This window comes from Notothenia rossii (assembly GCF_949606895.1).
Source record: "Notothenia rossii genome assembly, chromosome: 7".
In the NCBI taxonomy this organism is placed as follows: domain Eukaryota; kingdom Metazoa; phylum Chordata; class Actinopteri; order Perciformes; family Nototheniidae; genus Notothenia; species Notothenia rossii.
In genome coordinates, this window is record NC_136905.1 from 73,362,606 (window position 1) to 73,379,540 (window position 16,935).

Genomic DNA, 16,935 nt, shown 5'->3' on the forward strand with positions numbered 1-16,935 from the left:
AGGTTCCACGACATGCTTTTCTGGTTAATACCCATCCCCTTACCAATCCGCGGAGCTCCTCACACCAACACACTCTCTATCACACACACACACACACACACACACACACACACACACACACACACACACACACACACACACACACACACACACACACACACACACACACACACACACACACACACACACACACACACACACACACACACACACACACACACACACACACAGCCTTATCAATCAATCAATGTTTATTTATATAGCCCAATATCACAAATGTAACATTTGTCTCAGTGGACTTCACAGTTTGTACAGAATATCAGTATGGCAATACGACACCCTCTGTCCTTAGACCCTCACATCGTACAAGGAAAAAATTCCGGAGAAAACCCCACAGTTTAAAGGGGAAATGGGAGAAACCTCAGGGAGAGCAACAGAGGAGGGATTCCTCTCCCAGGACGGAAAGACGTGCAATAGATGCCGTGTGTAAATTGAAAAGATAATACATTTGCAACATAGGTAGTCCAAATGTTTGGAAATGCATGTGTGTATAATAAGAAGATGAATCCACGAGGATATCCATCCAGGACGTATATGATCCAGGACCACAGCAACAGGCACAGCCACGACTCAAGATCCAGGGCTCGCGATCCAGGACTCAGGACCACAGCAACAGGATTATCCATGACTCCAGATCCCGGCGTATATAGACACCAAAAAGAAAGACATTTGCGGAAGCTGGGTCATTCGGAACATGAGAGTACACAGGTATAGACAGAGAGAAGGAAGAAGTAAGATGTCCCCGGCCCCGACAAACTAAGCCTATATCAGCAAAACTAGGGGCTGAATCTAATCAGCCCTAACTATAAGCTTTATCAAAAAGGAAGGTCTTAAGCGCACTCTTAAAAACAGATAGGGTGTCTGCCGTCCGAACACAAACTGGAAGCTGATTCCACAAAAGTGGAGCTTGATAAGAAAAGGCTCTGGCTCCCATTGTACTTTTACAGACTCTAGGAACAACCAACAACCCTGCATTATTGGAACGCAATGCCCTAGTAGGACAGTAGGGTATAATGAGTTCTTTAAGGTAAGATGGCGCCTGCCCATTAAGGGCTTTGTAGGCGAGAAGAAGAATTTTAAATTATATCCTGTGTCTATAGGGAGCCAGTGTAAGGCACCCAGAAAAGGAGTAATGTGGTCCCTTTTCCTAACTCTGGTTAGTACACAAGCTGCAGCATTTTGAATCAGCTGAAGCGACTTGACTGACTTTTTGGTACAACCTGATAATAAAGAGTTACAATAATCCAGCCTTGAAGTAACAAATGCATGGTCTAGTTTCTCTGCATCGTTTTGAGGCAAGACATGCCTAATTTTTGCAATGTTACGTAGATGGAAGTAGGAGGTCCTTGGAATTGATTTTATGTGGGCGTTAGAAGATAAATCCTGATCAAATATAATACCAAGATTTCTTACAGTCTCACTGGAGGCCAAATTAATGCCATCCATAGTTAGTATATCTTTGGATAATTTGTTTCGTAGATTCTTCGGGCCAAGTACAATAACTTCAGTTTTGGTCGTGTTTAACATCAAAAAGTTTAAGGCCATCCACGTTTTTAAGTCCTTGAGGCAGTCTTGAATTTTATTTAGATGATTAATTTCATCAGGCTTGATTGATAAATATAGTTGAGTATCATCCGCATAACAATGAAAATGTACAGAATGATTCCTTATAATATTGCCTAACGGAAGCATATATAATGTGAACAAAATAGGTCCGAGCACTGAGCCCTGTGGCACTCCATGGCTAACTTTCGGTTTGCATGGAAGATTCATCGTTGACACGTACAAACTGAGAGCGTTCAGATAGATAGGACCTAAACCAGCCTAAAGCAATTCCCTGTATGCCAACTAAGTGCTCTAGTCTTTGCAATAGGATATCATGGTCGATAGTATCAAATGCAGCACTGAGATCGAGCAAGACAAGAATAGAGAGAAGTCCCTTTTCTGAGGCTATTAGAATGCCATTTGTGACTTTAACCAGAGCTGTCTCTGTGCTATGATGTGTTCTAAAGCCAGACTCAAAATCTTCAAATAAATCATAGTTTTTTAAGTAATCACACAACTGTTTTGCGACTGCTTTCTCAAGAATTTTTGAGAGGAACGGAAGATTAGAAATAGGTCTATAGTTGGCTAAAACCTCTGGATCGAGGTTGTGCTTTTTAAGAAGCAGTTTTATCACTGCTACTTTAAATGATTGTGGAACATAGCCTGATAATAAAGACAAGTTCACAATATTTAATAAAGTAGTGCTAATTAATGGAAAAACTTCCTTCAACAGCTTAGTTGGAATCGGGTCTAAGATACACGTTGATGGTTTAGAAGAGAGAATCATTGAATTTAATTGTTCAAGGGTTATGGCTGAAAAGCATTCTAGTTTACTATCTAGTGTAATATTAGAACTTACGTTTCCGGGAGCTGTTGATAACACTATACTGGTCAAAGGCAAGAGGTCATTCATTTTGTTTCTAAGAGTAACAATTTTATCATTAAAAAAGCACATAAAATCATTACTACTGAGTGCTATGGGAATAGAAGGCTCAGTCGAGCTGTGGTTCTCTGTCAGCCTGGCTACAGTGCCGAAAAGAAATCTTGCATTATTCTTATTCTCATCTATTAATGAAGAGTAGTAAGCTGCTCTCGCTTTACACAGTGCTTTCTTATATTCATTGAGAGTAATATGCCAAATTAAACGAGATTCAAGTTTAGTGGAACGCCATATCCTTTCAAGTTCTCTCGACTTTTGCTTTATTTTGCGGGTTTCGGCATTATGCCATGGAGCTAATCTATGTTGTTTTATTTTCTTCTTTTTCAAAGGAGCAACAGAGTCTTATTTTATTCGCAGCGCATCTGTAGCACTATCAACAACATGATCAATTTGGGGTGGTGTAACTTTTGTATAATTTTCCTCCCTTACATGCAGACATACTATCGAGTTAACTTTTCTCAGCCTTGGCTCCTCGGATTTCTCCCCCCCCCACCCACACACACACTGTGTGTGTTCATGCTGAGTTCATTGTGTCTCGCTGTCTCGCAGACCCCACGTAGCAACCAGGAAACGACACCAGTAATCCAGCTCACACTGTCTGCTCCTCGAGCCTCAAAGGGCGGAGCAACGAGCCCCGCAAAGTTGCGCCAACACGGCACCCAGACCCCACGCAGCATTCTCATCTGTTTGTCATTACTGGTGTTATTTTCTGGTTGCTAACAAAAGCCATTGTAACACAATCACTGATGTTCCGCTGTAACGGTGGTGGACTCAGCAGAATAGAGTGGGCGAGCTGACCAAACAGTGGGCTCATAGGGGGAGGGGATGGGGGGGGGGCAGGAGCTCCAAAAAGCCATTTAGGACAGAGTGAATACACATACTATATAGAGATGCTGTATGAGAAACCAATGTGATTTTGGAACATTGAACAATATAAATATATTCTAGTGGACCTCAATGGAATTATGATCAGTAGAAATGGCCATGTCATGGGACCTTTAAGAAACAGAGAACATGGAACCAAATAATGTAGGCCATTTTTGGTCAACTGACCTACACACACATTGTTTGTCCGGAAATGTTGAAGCTGCATCTTCTATGAATAGAAAAAAGGGTTTCAGCTCGACTTCTGGTTAATTTAGCTGCCTGGATTTTACAGACATTAAGACCGATAAGCATTTCAAATGCAGAAGTATAGAGTCGATCGGAGATTTCAGTCTTGATAGTTGATCTTCATGTTTTTTCAAAAGAGGAAGAAGGTTATTTAAATATTCTGACCACAGTAAACTTGATCATGTGCCCTTGGTGTATCTTCACAAAACAACTAATTAGTATTCTTATAACATGGATGACTGATACAAAAAAGGCAATGAAGCTTACACAGCAAAAGATTAAAACTCACCATTTTATTATGATAATGTTATTTGATATGTCAAATTACAAGTGTATGATGTAACATAAAAACAGTTACAAACATATGTATGCATATTTACATTATATATTTATGAAAAGTAACGAGCTACATCTGTATAAAGAAAATACAACTATGACATGAGTTATTGGGACTATAAATCATATACTTGGTATTCTCGAACCATGAGAAGAAATACCTAGACGTGTAGAAACCAATAGAACCAGAACGAGAGATGTTAAATTATAAAATGGAAACTAGGATGGACGTGAGGCACTTTTTTGAGGTTGTCAGGATGTGAAAGCCGATGGCATTAAGAAACAAATAGATGCACAGGAAAGAAATATGCACAAAGAGAGTGAAAGAAAGAAAAAAAGAAAGAAAACAGGCAGTGTTTACAGAATAGTTAAGAGTAGTACCATTTATACTGCAAGTTTCAAAACACAAATGTCTTCCACTATTTAGAACTAATCACATAAATGTTACATCAAGCGCTGTAAGATGAAAAAAAGCTTACATATAGTATCATCAGTGCACCAAAGCATCGGAGAATTGAAACATAACCACTCAACTGCTGTGAAAAGTAACCTTTTTAAAACAATACACTGAAGAGAAACAGGTTTATATAGATTTTTCTTTTTTTAAATCTACACAATGTCAAGAATGTACACTTGTATGCATTCCCAAAGATATGCACAATTTCCAAGATTGAAAGAGGATAAAAGACTAGCAGCAAAGTGGTTAAAACTGAAGTCTTATATAATGCAGGTCAAAAAATATATATATTAAAGCAGACAGACACATGTTGCATATATAATACAGTACATGACAGGAAGTTGCACTGTGCTGGTTAATGCAGAATGAGAAGTGTTATTTCAGCATTCTCTACACTTTGTATAAATGCACGTCCTACATTTTTGCTTCTCAGCCAGCAAGTTTTAATCAGGTTCATCCAACCTTGGTTCAGCTTGCAATAATGCAGGGCAATCCAATTACAATGGGAGAATATGACAACCATCCAAACATCTGGTCACACACCAACCCCGCACGCACACAGCCAGCACACTGGAAACACACACACGCAGTACACACACACACACACGCGCAGTACACACACACACACACACACACACACACACACACACACACACACACACACACACACACACACACACACACACACACACACACACACACACACACACACACACACACACACACACACAAGAATGCACATTTATAGTAACACTCGCGCACCCACACACATGCACAAGTGTCCACTCGCACAGAGCAATCAAACATTTAAAAACTCACTGTCATGGTTATATGCTGTTGGAGAATTAGGGTTTAACAGTCGTTCATAGCTGATTTTTCTCTGTCAACACAATAAAATTAGTGATTGTATCTAGCAGCTTTATATGTATGTATATATATATATTTATATATCAAATATGCCACTACTGTACCGTGTTAGCACTATCCTTCCTTCTACCGTACAAAACTATAGAGAAACTCTATTAGAAGCTCAATAGTCATTTCCATCACAAACGCCCTCTACTTTTCAATGTGAAATAATACTAAAAGGTGACCTATGTACATAATGCTGTCAATTGAAGCTACGGTATATGCTGACAGCAACGATAAATACAGCTCTATCTTTAAAATGTAAAAGACAAAAAAGCTGGGATTATTATCAGAACTTAAATATAGTGTTAAGTATTTACAGGTTGTTTGGAGTTTGGTACCAGGGGTCGGTCGTCTATATCGCGTTAAAGTGTCCTATCCCGTCACTGACTCAGTCTGCAGAGAGGTCAATGTGTTTCCCACGTTAGAAAGTTTGCATAGAAAGTAAAGGGAGCATCGGTCGGGGGGGAATTAGGAAAATATATGTTTCTCCTGTAATCTGAAGTGCCATTACTACTATTATTTTAGCCAGGAGGGAGAGGAGATGCATATCTGTTAGCAACATGGATGTCATGCCAAATCTGCTGTTAAATACTGCGGGGAATCACAATTAGCATTAATTTCAAACATGCCAATGCCTTAAGTTAGGAATAATTTCTTCAGTTAGCAAGACTTATTGCAGCTGGACATCCAGGCTGAACTGTTATAACTGTCGGGAGTTTGTCGTTGTTCAGGACTAGTTCGAGTCAACATTTAGTTAGTTGAGGAAGCCAGTTCAATTGAAATATGTTCTTCTCTTTTGGGCGGGAAATAGGATTCAAACACACACACTAGACTTCCTGTTTCCCAAAGGATCTTAAAGATGTAGTTTGACATTTTGGGAATTGTGCTTTCTTGTTTAGTCAGTGAGAAGATTGATACCATTTTCAAATGTAGTCTTTAAATACGAAGCTGCTTCGTTTATTAGCATAGGGAAGCTAACAGGTAACTGTGACAAAATCCTCCTACTGCCACAGCTAAAGCGCACTAAAGATTATATATATTTTTATTTGAAAAATGGCCAATTGAGGTTTTACGAGTTATTTGTTGTCCAGGCACAGTACCCTCATGGTGACAACACGACTTAGTCACTGTGCCTGTTCAAGAAATAGTCCCACACATGACCCGTAGTAAAACCCCAAATTGTCATCTTTACACTTTCGCTTTTATACTAATCAAACAAATGATATAACCTGTTAATCGGTTAACTTTAAGGTGCTATAAAGCAGAGTTTAATACATTGTAATGGAGCCAAGCTATCCGTTTCCCCGTTGTAAGCTAGGCTAAGCGGCTAATAGCTCCAATTTAACAAAAGTTACAATAGCGAGTAGTTTTGATCGTCTCACTAACCACAGTAAAGAAAGCAGATAAGTGAAATTCCCAGGATGTTAAACTTTTCCTTTAACAGTTCCATCGTCTCTTTGTTAAATAGACGCTTCAGGAAACAGGACGCGGTTACAAGTCAAAGCCGTAATCACAAAGTCAGAAGTGACATGACACCAGATCAACAATGCATATGTAGACCTATGCACACACACGCACACACACGCACATACATACATAACACTTGTATGTTTAATAGCTAAGATACTCAGCATTCCTGAAGCAATGCATTCATTCATTCATCCAGGGTCTGTTAAATGAAGACATACGGAAGGAGTGAACTTTTGAGGAACAAAGAAGTACTACATTTACACAGGATGTGCGGGGAAATTAAAAGAAAACAAAAAAACGGATTCATGGGACAAACATGGACATTTGGAGGGTGCTGCAACCAAAGCTTGGAGAGCAGTGCTTTCAAGAGGAGTATTCCCAATGGCAAATTAAATAAAGTTATATTAGTCAAATATATGTACAGACTAATTATAAAATCTAAAGGATTCCCAATAAAAGAATAACCTAATTTAAGTGCCTCATCATTAAACCAAGGAGAACTGTAACCCATTTACTCACCGAAACAAAACTTGCTGGTTGAGCAACATTTCAGCCTTTGTTTAAAAAATAATTATAAAATGAGCAGGAAAATAACAAGTAAGAAATAAAAACACCAATTTCACAACAGCAGTAAATAACTGGACTAAAACTGGAATTCATTGGAGTAAATCAAATCGTGGCTTCAAAATTTAAACGGTTCAAGATGTTTTAATGCTATTTAAATGATGTGGAAAAAACTATTTCGGGGAACTCTGCATGGTAAAGTCATTACCATTTTATCCCTTCTAATCATGGAATCGATCCCTTTTTTTTGGAATGCAATCAAATAGTCTAAATCACGTAGGGAAGGCAAGGTAATCATTTTAACATCTTATAGTTAAATGTCAAAAGCAATACCAAGCTGCACCTTCAGAAACAAGCTGTCACCTTCTGAATTTGTTCAACATTCGATGGAAAGGAAAACAAGGAATTGGCCATACATCCACCACGGAAACATCTCTTAAATGTTAAAATTACACTACAAAAGGTGGTTAATGTACCACAAGAATTTGAGGGGGTTACCTTTACTCAGGGGGGGGAAACCATTTCTAGTGCACTTTTCTCTGTCTAGTAATTACATTGTCAGCAAATGCTTAAGCCATGAAGGAAAGGCCACTGTTACCCAACTGTAAATTCACAAAAAAGCAAGAACATATCCCTTTTAGCATACTCAAACAGCAAGTATTTTTTCTGAAACGCAGAATAGTTTTGTTTTGTTTTTTCGTCGTTAAGTTGTTTGCTCTCTGTACAAAAGACAATTTTTCCTTCATAAAGTTACACATTTCTTGCAGTAGAGTCCTGACATTTGTGGCCTGGCTTTGTCAATGCATGAGTGTGAATGTGAGAGATAGGTGTGTGGGTGTGGGTGTGTGTGTGTGTGTATGCGTGTGTGTGTGTGTGTGTGTGTGTGTACAGGTGTGTTTAGTAACATCTCCAAGTCTATTAATCTTGACGTTGCCTGCTGCTCCTCTCCTCAGTTTAAGCTCCTGAACATAGCTTGATGCTCAGAGCCCCCACAAAGCATTTGGTTTGTCCTCCACCGCTGCTTGTCGGCGACAAACACAAACAGAAATCTCCAAAAGCCCTCAGAGCTGGGGATCAACAACATCACCCCGTCTGAGAGGGGAATGAAAAAAGGATGCCGGCTTTTTTATTTTTCCGCATTTATCCACTTCCTGTGTTAGCTAGCTTTGAGGGTGTCCCAGAGTTCGTTGTGGGGTCACCCCGCCGCCTTGTGCTTGCCCCCGCAGCAGCGGCAGGCCTCCCCACAGTGGTGGCAGGCGCGCAGGGGCAGGTAGCAACACATGCAGGGCGCGATGAAGGACAGCGCCACCAGGGCCAGCCAGCGCAGGCAGAACTGCTCGTCGGACGTGTCACATGAGCAGGGGTCTGAGAAGTCCCCCTCGGAGTCGGACATGCAGTGGTACAGCATGCTCTCGGCGCAGAGCATGCAGCTGACTTTGTAGATGCACTGCTTGATGGGGTCGGGGGCGTCCTGGCACTGCCCCCGCCAGTTGTCTTCGTGGTTGAACATTTCCCGACAGTAGATGCAGCGCGAACGCTCGCCGTCCTCTCGCCGCCGCCGGCCCTTCTTAGACTTGAGCAGGGGCGAGGGCTGGGTCTTGATGGCTGTGTCCTTGCCAAGACCCAGACCCATACCTGTTCCAATGCCCATGCCGGGGCCAGAGTGGGGGTCCCCACACGGCCCATCGGGGAAGAGATACTCGCACTTCTTACTGTCTAGTTTGTGGAAGGCGGTGGGGAAGTCCATGTCCTCGCGGTCGGAATCCTGTTTCCACATGACAGGGTGGCGGTAGTCCTCATAGCCGCGGATGAGCACGTCTTTGCGTGGGTTGATGCGAACAATCTCCTCTTCGTCCATGTGAAAACTGACATGACGAGTTGACTTGAAGGAGACCTTGATGAGAGGAGAAAATGGGGAATTAGTGGGATTATAAAACAAGAATGGGAAATGAATATGAGAAATACTTCATTCATAGAATCTCACAAGCTTTAATCTTCCTCTTAAAGATCCAAAATGTTGCAATTTTATGTAATTTTTACAAACTTTTGCAGACGGGTGAGTTTGTGCTGGGCAGAAGCAGACCTGGGGAGGCAGGTAGCGGCGGTTGCTGGAGTTGAACTCGTCGAAGGGTTGGGCGCGGACGTAGCAGCCCCTGAAGGGCTCGGTGGAGACGACGTTGTTCAGGGGAGAGAAAGGCTCTTTCATTGGGGTACATAAGGAGGGAGGCTCATCACACGCCTGCAGAAATATCAGAAACAAATCATATTAGTCGGAGAAAATCCTATCGGAAAATACCTGAAACATCTCATATTTCCGCTTATAAAGGATGCATGAAGAAAAGAGACAGAAAGCTGAACATAAATTGAATACTTAGCTCATAATAAATGTTAGTTCAAACCCCTTAAAATGCATTATTCTCACATTCTGTGTTGCTATTTAATTGCCTATAGAGCACAAATGGATTTCTGGACCACAGCTGTTTTGACTCGGGGTGTGTAGGCTGTGTGTTCCACTTGTAACCACCAGAGGGCCTCCTGCGCCCACGCTTGGCCAAATGAGTGTGCTGTGATGACTCAAGGCCCTTCTGTTAAGAACTCCGAGTTCCCATCAGCCTTGCATGTGTTCCCACAAACATTTTAACGGATGCAAAATCTACAAACACTGGCCTAAAAAAAAGAGGCGCTTGAATTATGCGATGAAAAAGAGAAATGTTGGAAGCCATGTGAGGCTGAGCGAATATGTCTTACACCTCACGCCAAACTATCTCACAATTACACGAGAGAAGCTCAATGTTGACATCAATCGGAAAGAGAAGTCTATAAATAACATCTCGTGAATGCCACAGTTGACATTAGAAATGTGAACACAGCAAAAGAATAAACATATTTCTAGTAATACATAGTTATAGATCCAATAGAAGTGGTCCAACACTTCTGTACTCATGGCAACAACATCAAAAGTGATGGCTATTCATGATTCATGCGTGCAGAGGTGATGAGAGATGGGGGAGGATTGTCAGTTATTACATGAAGAGCTGTGTGATGATATTTCATGTCCAGCATTATTTCAGGACAACCATCTGTATAACTCCCAGTTACATTATGCAGATGACTTGGAGATAAACTGAATTACAATCACAATCAGAATCACAAGTTGTTCCTTATTTCTCAGCACAGTCTTTCATAGATAGAAACTGTCTGAAAACAGTCCAAATAAACTGCGAAATAAAGGGTATTCAAGGGTCTATATCTCTCGCACATGGACACACGTTGAGGTATATCTCCACAAGTACCAGTTCGATCCAACCATATTCAAGCCTTGTACACACTGGCTAGCTGTCCCTCTTTTCCCACACACACCCCGACCTCATCAAGGCAGGGTTAGTCCTCCTCTCTTCTCCTTCTCCCACCCTCTCTCTCCCTCTCTCTCTCTCTGCTCTGCGTGTGGAGGAGGCGGCTGGCTCTGGTTAGTCAGTGCCGTGTGTAAAGTAGCCCACGCCAGTGCTTTAACGCACAGCGGAAATCTGGTTTGCTCCCAGCTGCTGCTACAGTAATTACTGTCCTGTGGTTGCTAAGAGATGCTTCCTTTGACTTCTTTTTTTTCCCCTCTCTTTCTCTTCTTTTTTCCCCCTCCCTCTCCTCTGCTTGCACTGCCCCCCCCCCTAGACTGCTAACACATGGTGTGTGTGACTTTGCTCCCTCTTTGCCTCCAAACATACCAAGTGGTGTAACGCACATCCACAGCGTCTGCAGGGGAATGTGAGGAATAGGAGACAGTGGAGGGAGAGAAGAGAAAGAACAGAACAGGAAAAAATGACTTTGTGTTGTGTGTGTGTGTGTGTGTGTGTGTGTGTGTGTGTGTGTGTGTGTGTGTGTGTGTGTGTGTGTGTGAGAGAGAGAGATAGAGAGAGAGAGGGAGAGGGAGAAAGAGAGCGAGAGGCCAAAGAGTCTGCCGAGGGAATGTCATAAACCAGCTCCAGCTGGAGAAATGCAGCACAGAACTTAAAAAGCCAGATGACAGCTGTGTGTGTATGTGGGAGAAAGAAAGAAGGGAGCGAGGGGTGGGGGGGTGAAATGGGAAACAGACTTGGGCTTCCTTTTAAAGCGCTTGCCTAAGCCCCACCATTCAAAGGCATGCGTGGGGGCCAATCTGGAGCTGAGCTGACCCTAGAGATGTGGCTGGGTGAGGGAGGAGAGGAGGGGAGGGGAGGGGAGAGGAGGGGATGGAGGTGCTGGGAGCCCGGGGGCAACCTGGCTCCACACCAACATCAGGGGTCCGTGCACTTCCGCCCTCAAAGGCAGAGGGGCTCGGGAGAGGGTGGGCTGGGGTCCATGTACTGAAAACGACAGAACATGCTAGATCTCTGAATCACCCGGAGGAAAGAGGATGTGCGTGCTCTGGTGGTTGATCACAAACACTTAATGGTGTACTTCTTTAAATATGTGTTTATCACACTCTAAAAATAGGGATCGGCCATCATCTGCGTCTTGTTACCTTAAAAACAAAGAAGTATAGCACAGCTCGAGGATACACACCCATCAACTTTGTTGCAGAGAGTTTGATAACAAGACTTTGTAGGTTTGATGTGAAGCTTCAGCCAGCAGCTGGTTAGCTTAGCATAACAATTGGGTCCAAATGTAACAAAACCTGCTTAGCAGCATCTTTAAAACTCACATATCAACATGTTACATCTTGTTTATTTAATTATTTTAAAGTGTTGGTTGTGGTTTCTTTGCCCCAACCCTAAAACCACTGCATGTCATTTTAATGCTTTAGGTTTTGTACCAATTAAAATAAAGTGATATACCATTGTTAATTAGCTATCTTCTGAAGGGGATGGAAGGGCATCACATATTGTTACAATGGGGAAAGTTCTGGTCTTTATGCTAAGCTAACATTGCAGCAGATGCATGTGAGAGTGGTATTAAACGTATCTAACTTAAATGAAGTACAAAGAAAAGTGTATTAACACATTTCTAAAGATGTCAAACTATTCCTTTAAACATATCTATTTCCTGGCTACGGGTGCTTCACAGAGCTCTATTTTAAACGTTTCTGTGAGTGAGGCTGTAAAAGTCAACTGGCCAACAAAACCTCTGTGTACTAAACAGATAAGAGAAAACTTCCTGCCAGCGCTAAATTAGATGCGGATGTTTTCCTGTGGCATTCGAAAAGAAATACAATTTTTTCTTTGTACTAGCGGAAGGACTGTGGTGGTACGGAATAATTCCTGGCAGTGGGTCATCACAGCTGAGTAGGGTGTTGTGCAACTAGGTTTGTTTTAATGGGTAAAATATGTTGCATGTGCATATAGTGCCTGTGTTGTGTGTTTCTGAGTGAGAGGAAGAATGTGGTAAGCTTGTGAAGGGCATACAAGTGGGTGCAGAGCCTCGGTGGGCAGGATGTGGGCGGAGGACAACCATCTTCAACGCATGTACATTAACACACTCACACACACACACAACTCACACACATGTACAAACAAGCCTGCTCTCACACACACAAGTCAAACGCTTCTAGCAATGCAAGGCTATGATGGATTCCAGAAAATTCTAAGGACAAGCAGTTTTTTTTTTTTTAGAGATGTCTGAATCTAATCAAGGGAATAAACAAGGCTTGATGGTGACCTCCGATGCTCATGAAACGCTGTCCGTTCTCAACAAGGTCAAGACAGGAATGATCTAAAGGGGGCGGCCAATAACACAAACTAAGTCCAGAACAAAGAATTTTCTATTACATTTTTCTCTACCATTCACCAAAATCCTCTCCAACCCAGTATGCTGTTGTTTATCAGGCGATCTTTGTGAACAGTGGTATAACTTTATGATGGAGCGTAGAGCAGCACACCTTGTTGAGTGCTGGTATGTGCTAGCTCTCTGGCTGCAGCCACTGGTTCACTTCTCTTTCTCTGTAGCCCAGGTCTCCGACCGCAACATTCGGATGCCAAATCACCATGGTGACACCCTCGGTGGCTCACTCACTGAACCTTGTGAACACCCCCTTCTATCCCCCCTCCCGCTGAACCCCCCCCCCCCCAGCCCCTGCTGCCTAGCAACAGTGGTGCCATTGGATTTCCTGTATGTTCAGGCGGATTCCTTAAAGAGGAACTTCGCCACAGGAACAGGAACGCAGCTCTCCCTCCTTCTCCTACATCGTACAGGATGTGAGACACTAGGCAGGTCAAAGGTGATGACATCCTCTGACTAATGCTCAAAACTACGTTATGGGGGGTGCAGTTTGATGTCAAAGTTCTGGTTCAAGCTTGTTGAACTTGAGGGGCATTTTACATCAATCAGCAAAACATTGAATTGTAATGCAATGCCACATAACTGCAATAAATACTGTTAATAATAAAGTTATCTGTGTGTCGACTCATTCTTTATCAAGTTTTTAAGATAATTAATGACCTTTGTTGAATGAAAATCTCTAAAAAACAGTGTCAGCAGTAATTCATTGTTAGTGTCAAGTATTGCAGGACTATTGTGTGTTTATTGTCACTCAGTTTACGTGTGCATGACAAGATCTGCCCTTCCTTCCACGATGGACGGTGTCTTTTCACCTACTTTACAATCAGAAGCAGAACAGGTGACTGACGTTCCCTAACAGATCCGATATCTAAACCAAATGGGTGGAGTAGACTTGAACTATATACCTACTAAAGAGAACACAGCTATCTCAACCACACATGTCGACACACTTGCCAGGAAATATAAACAACTCTTAACATAATGCTCTCAAAAGTCCTGTCAACAAAAGAAATAGATTCGGTTTGGAGAACAGGGAAATCACAGAGCAGTCTTGCCAAGCTGCTTTAGAACAAACAGCTCCTGAGGCAATAGTTATTATTTCGGCATCAATTCTAACAAGAGTGACAGCAACCAAGTTAGATTGATAGAGACAACTAAGCCTGTCCTAGCACATTTGCTGGCCAACACCCAGCTCCACCTCAAGGTCTGCTTGGCACTGCTTAAACACCTGTAAATCTCCAAGAACAACTGGTAGAAAACAAAGGCAGGTGTCAGCGCCTGGGTGGGACGCATCAGGGCTCAAACATATGGCTTGGCTCAAGTTCGAGCTATGACCTGCCTTCGTTTTTAATAGTGAGGGAGCGTTGAGTAATAAATCCAACTTTAAAAACCTTCAGTAGGTGCACTTTAACATCCTATGATTCATTTACCATTCCACAACAAAAGGATACTTTATAGAGTTAAATGTCTCTTTTTTTGGTGAATGGGTTTTACAGTGAAAAAAAAAAAAAACATGAACATTTTTGCTTAAAACAACCACAGAGAGATTTCAAGATCAAATATATTCTTTATATTCAATCTTTTAGCCTCTCAGCTTTATATCACACTTACCGGCAGTCCATCCTCAGGAATATCCCCTTCCCCAAACGGCCGAAATCCTGAAGGAAAAACACAAAGTGGAAAAAGATGAGTGGCCTGTCATCATTTGATATGCTTAAAAAACAACAACAGAGGAACTGTTACGGTCATATAAGCAACAAAATGCTAACAAAAGGAAAGTAATAACAGCTCAACATTTAAATTAGCATGTACCTTGATTAAAACATCCTCACACAGTCAGCCGCCAATGTTATTAATGACGTGTAGCATTAGGAGTTTTGGACAAGTCTGTAAGTACACATAGCACCAACCTTTTAGCATCTCAGATGGCTACATTTTTGATAAATTCAAGGAAAGATTTGTTTTTGGAACTCAACCAGTAGGGGGCAAAAACACAAGGAACAGTATGGTGTAGCAGTCATGTCTACTTGTACCATTTCCCAAGCTTGTCAAATCCATTCCACTCTCAATGGACGCAGACTCCTCAACAAAGCATATTTGAGTGAACAGATTTACATTGCTAATTCTTGTCAGGCCAGAAAATGACAAGACTTCTGCTTTCCTCTGACTGTGGCCTCATGGGGAAATGAAAGCTGCTTTGTGTCAGTGGGGCACACAGAAGTTAATGAAATATGCATGTCTAGAATAATGTAACCCCGACCTCGGCTTCAAACCCCCATGTGCCATTTCCGCATCCAAAACACCTCTTCCACCAATGCTGGAGTCAGAGCTTATGTTTCAGGTATCAGGCCGACCATGTTACAGATTTTCGTTGCCACAGAGAATGAAACTGTGGAGGGTGTAACCGAAGGAAAGACACTAATGCTGCTGATATTTTTAAAAGAATCGGTTGGTTTTTTAAACACTTTTCTACTTGTTCAAATTGAGAGGCCCAATAACATAAATAAAAACTTTTAGCCACACACGGCTTCTAACCATTTTCGATATTTGAGTTTCAAATTAACTCAACTGCTATACAAATTTAACAGAATATTCTGATAAAAATATACAATTCCTGCAAAACTACTAGTGCAAAGGATATAAGTTGAGGTCAGTATGATTCAGTGAATGAAGTACTATTTACTGTAATTATCACTTTACAGGTACTGATATTCAGATGGTTGAGGCTATGGCCTTGGCAATGTCCACTGAGACAAATGTAACATTTGTGATATTGGGCTATATAAATAAACATTGATTGAATGTTGCAAAAAAGAGGGATTAAACATTTTCCACTGGGATGAAGGAAAAAGCGTACCTGGGGCTCTAAGAGGTTCTGTTTAGAACTTCGGTTCACTTAATTAGGATCACTGCGGCCTCCTTTGAAAGACCGAGCATTGGCCTGTCTGCTGCATTCAGGCAGGAGAGGAATACAGCGAGACAGAGGACAGAATAATTCACTGGGCTGGTGTCAGACCCATGTCCATCAGTCTGTATGTCTGTCTGTGTGTCTCTGATTCACATGAGAAAGGTGTTGGTGTGTCTGTAATGCATTTCTGCACTACAGAGAGAAAGAGGCTTCCTGCAGCACGACTCTGGCAGTGCTGGGCCGCAAAGCTGCCTGAGCCATGTGCCCAGCGTTGCCATGGCAACAGAGGACTGCAAGACTGATACACACACAGGCAAAACATATTCTCTCTCTGACACACACACACACACACACACACACACACACACACACACACACACACACACACACACACACACACACACACACACACACACACACACACACACACACACACACACACACACACACACACACACACACACACACACACACACACACACACACACACACACACACACACACACACACACACACACACACACACACACACACACACACAGCAGTAACGCGATGCAACAGGAATACAGAAGAACCTGCCTGAGCTGAAGAGAGGCATTACACAACACTGTTAGAATACAGAAGATGCCAGAAGAGAAAGGAGAGCGGAGGGAGGAGAGTACAGCAGAGAAGAGGGAGAGAGAGAGAGAGAGAGAGAGAGAGAGAGAGAGAGAGAGAGAGAGAGAGAGTCCAGGCACCGGGGAGACAAAACTCAGCATCACCTGCCGAAGCTGACATTCACAGGGAAGAGTTGAAGCATCTACAAGCAGACAGACACAGACTCTTGGTGAGGTGAGGGATGTGTTTGATCACGCTGACACTTTTCGACCCAAAGTGTTGTGT

General features: G+C 42.2%; 1 protein-coding gene across 2 annotated transcripts in view; it reads right to left on the reverse strand.

Annotated features, from left to right (window-relative positions):
- Positions 1-3,931: 3,931 nt before the first annotated feature.
- spred1 (sprouty related EVH1 domain containing 1) overlaps positions 3,932-16,935 on the reverse strand; it is a 33,179-nt gene continuing 20,175 nt past the window's right edge. Inside the window, exons 4-6 of one of the 2 annotated variants that reach the window (XM_079691428.1) lie at positions 14,757-14,803; positions 9,481-9,636; positions 3,932-9,291 (exon numbers count right to left, since the gene is read on the reverse strand). In XM_079691428.1, coding sequence (XP_079547554.1) covers positions 8,593-9,291; positions 9,481-9,636; positions 14,757-14,803 — 902 coding nt within the window. In that variant the 3' untranslated portion in view covers positions 3,932-8,592. Of the gene's footprint in view, positions 9,292-9,441; positions 9,637-14,756; positions 14,804-16,935 lie in introns of both variants that reach the window. The other variant, XM_079691427.1, reaches the window with a different exon arrangement.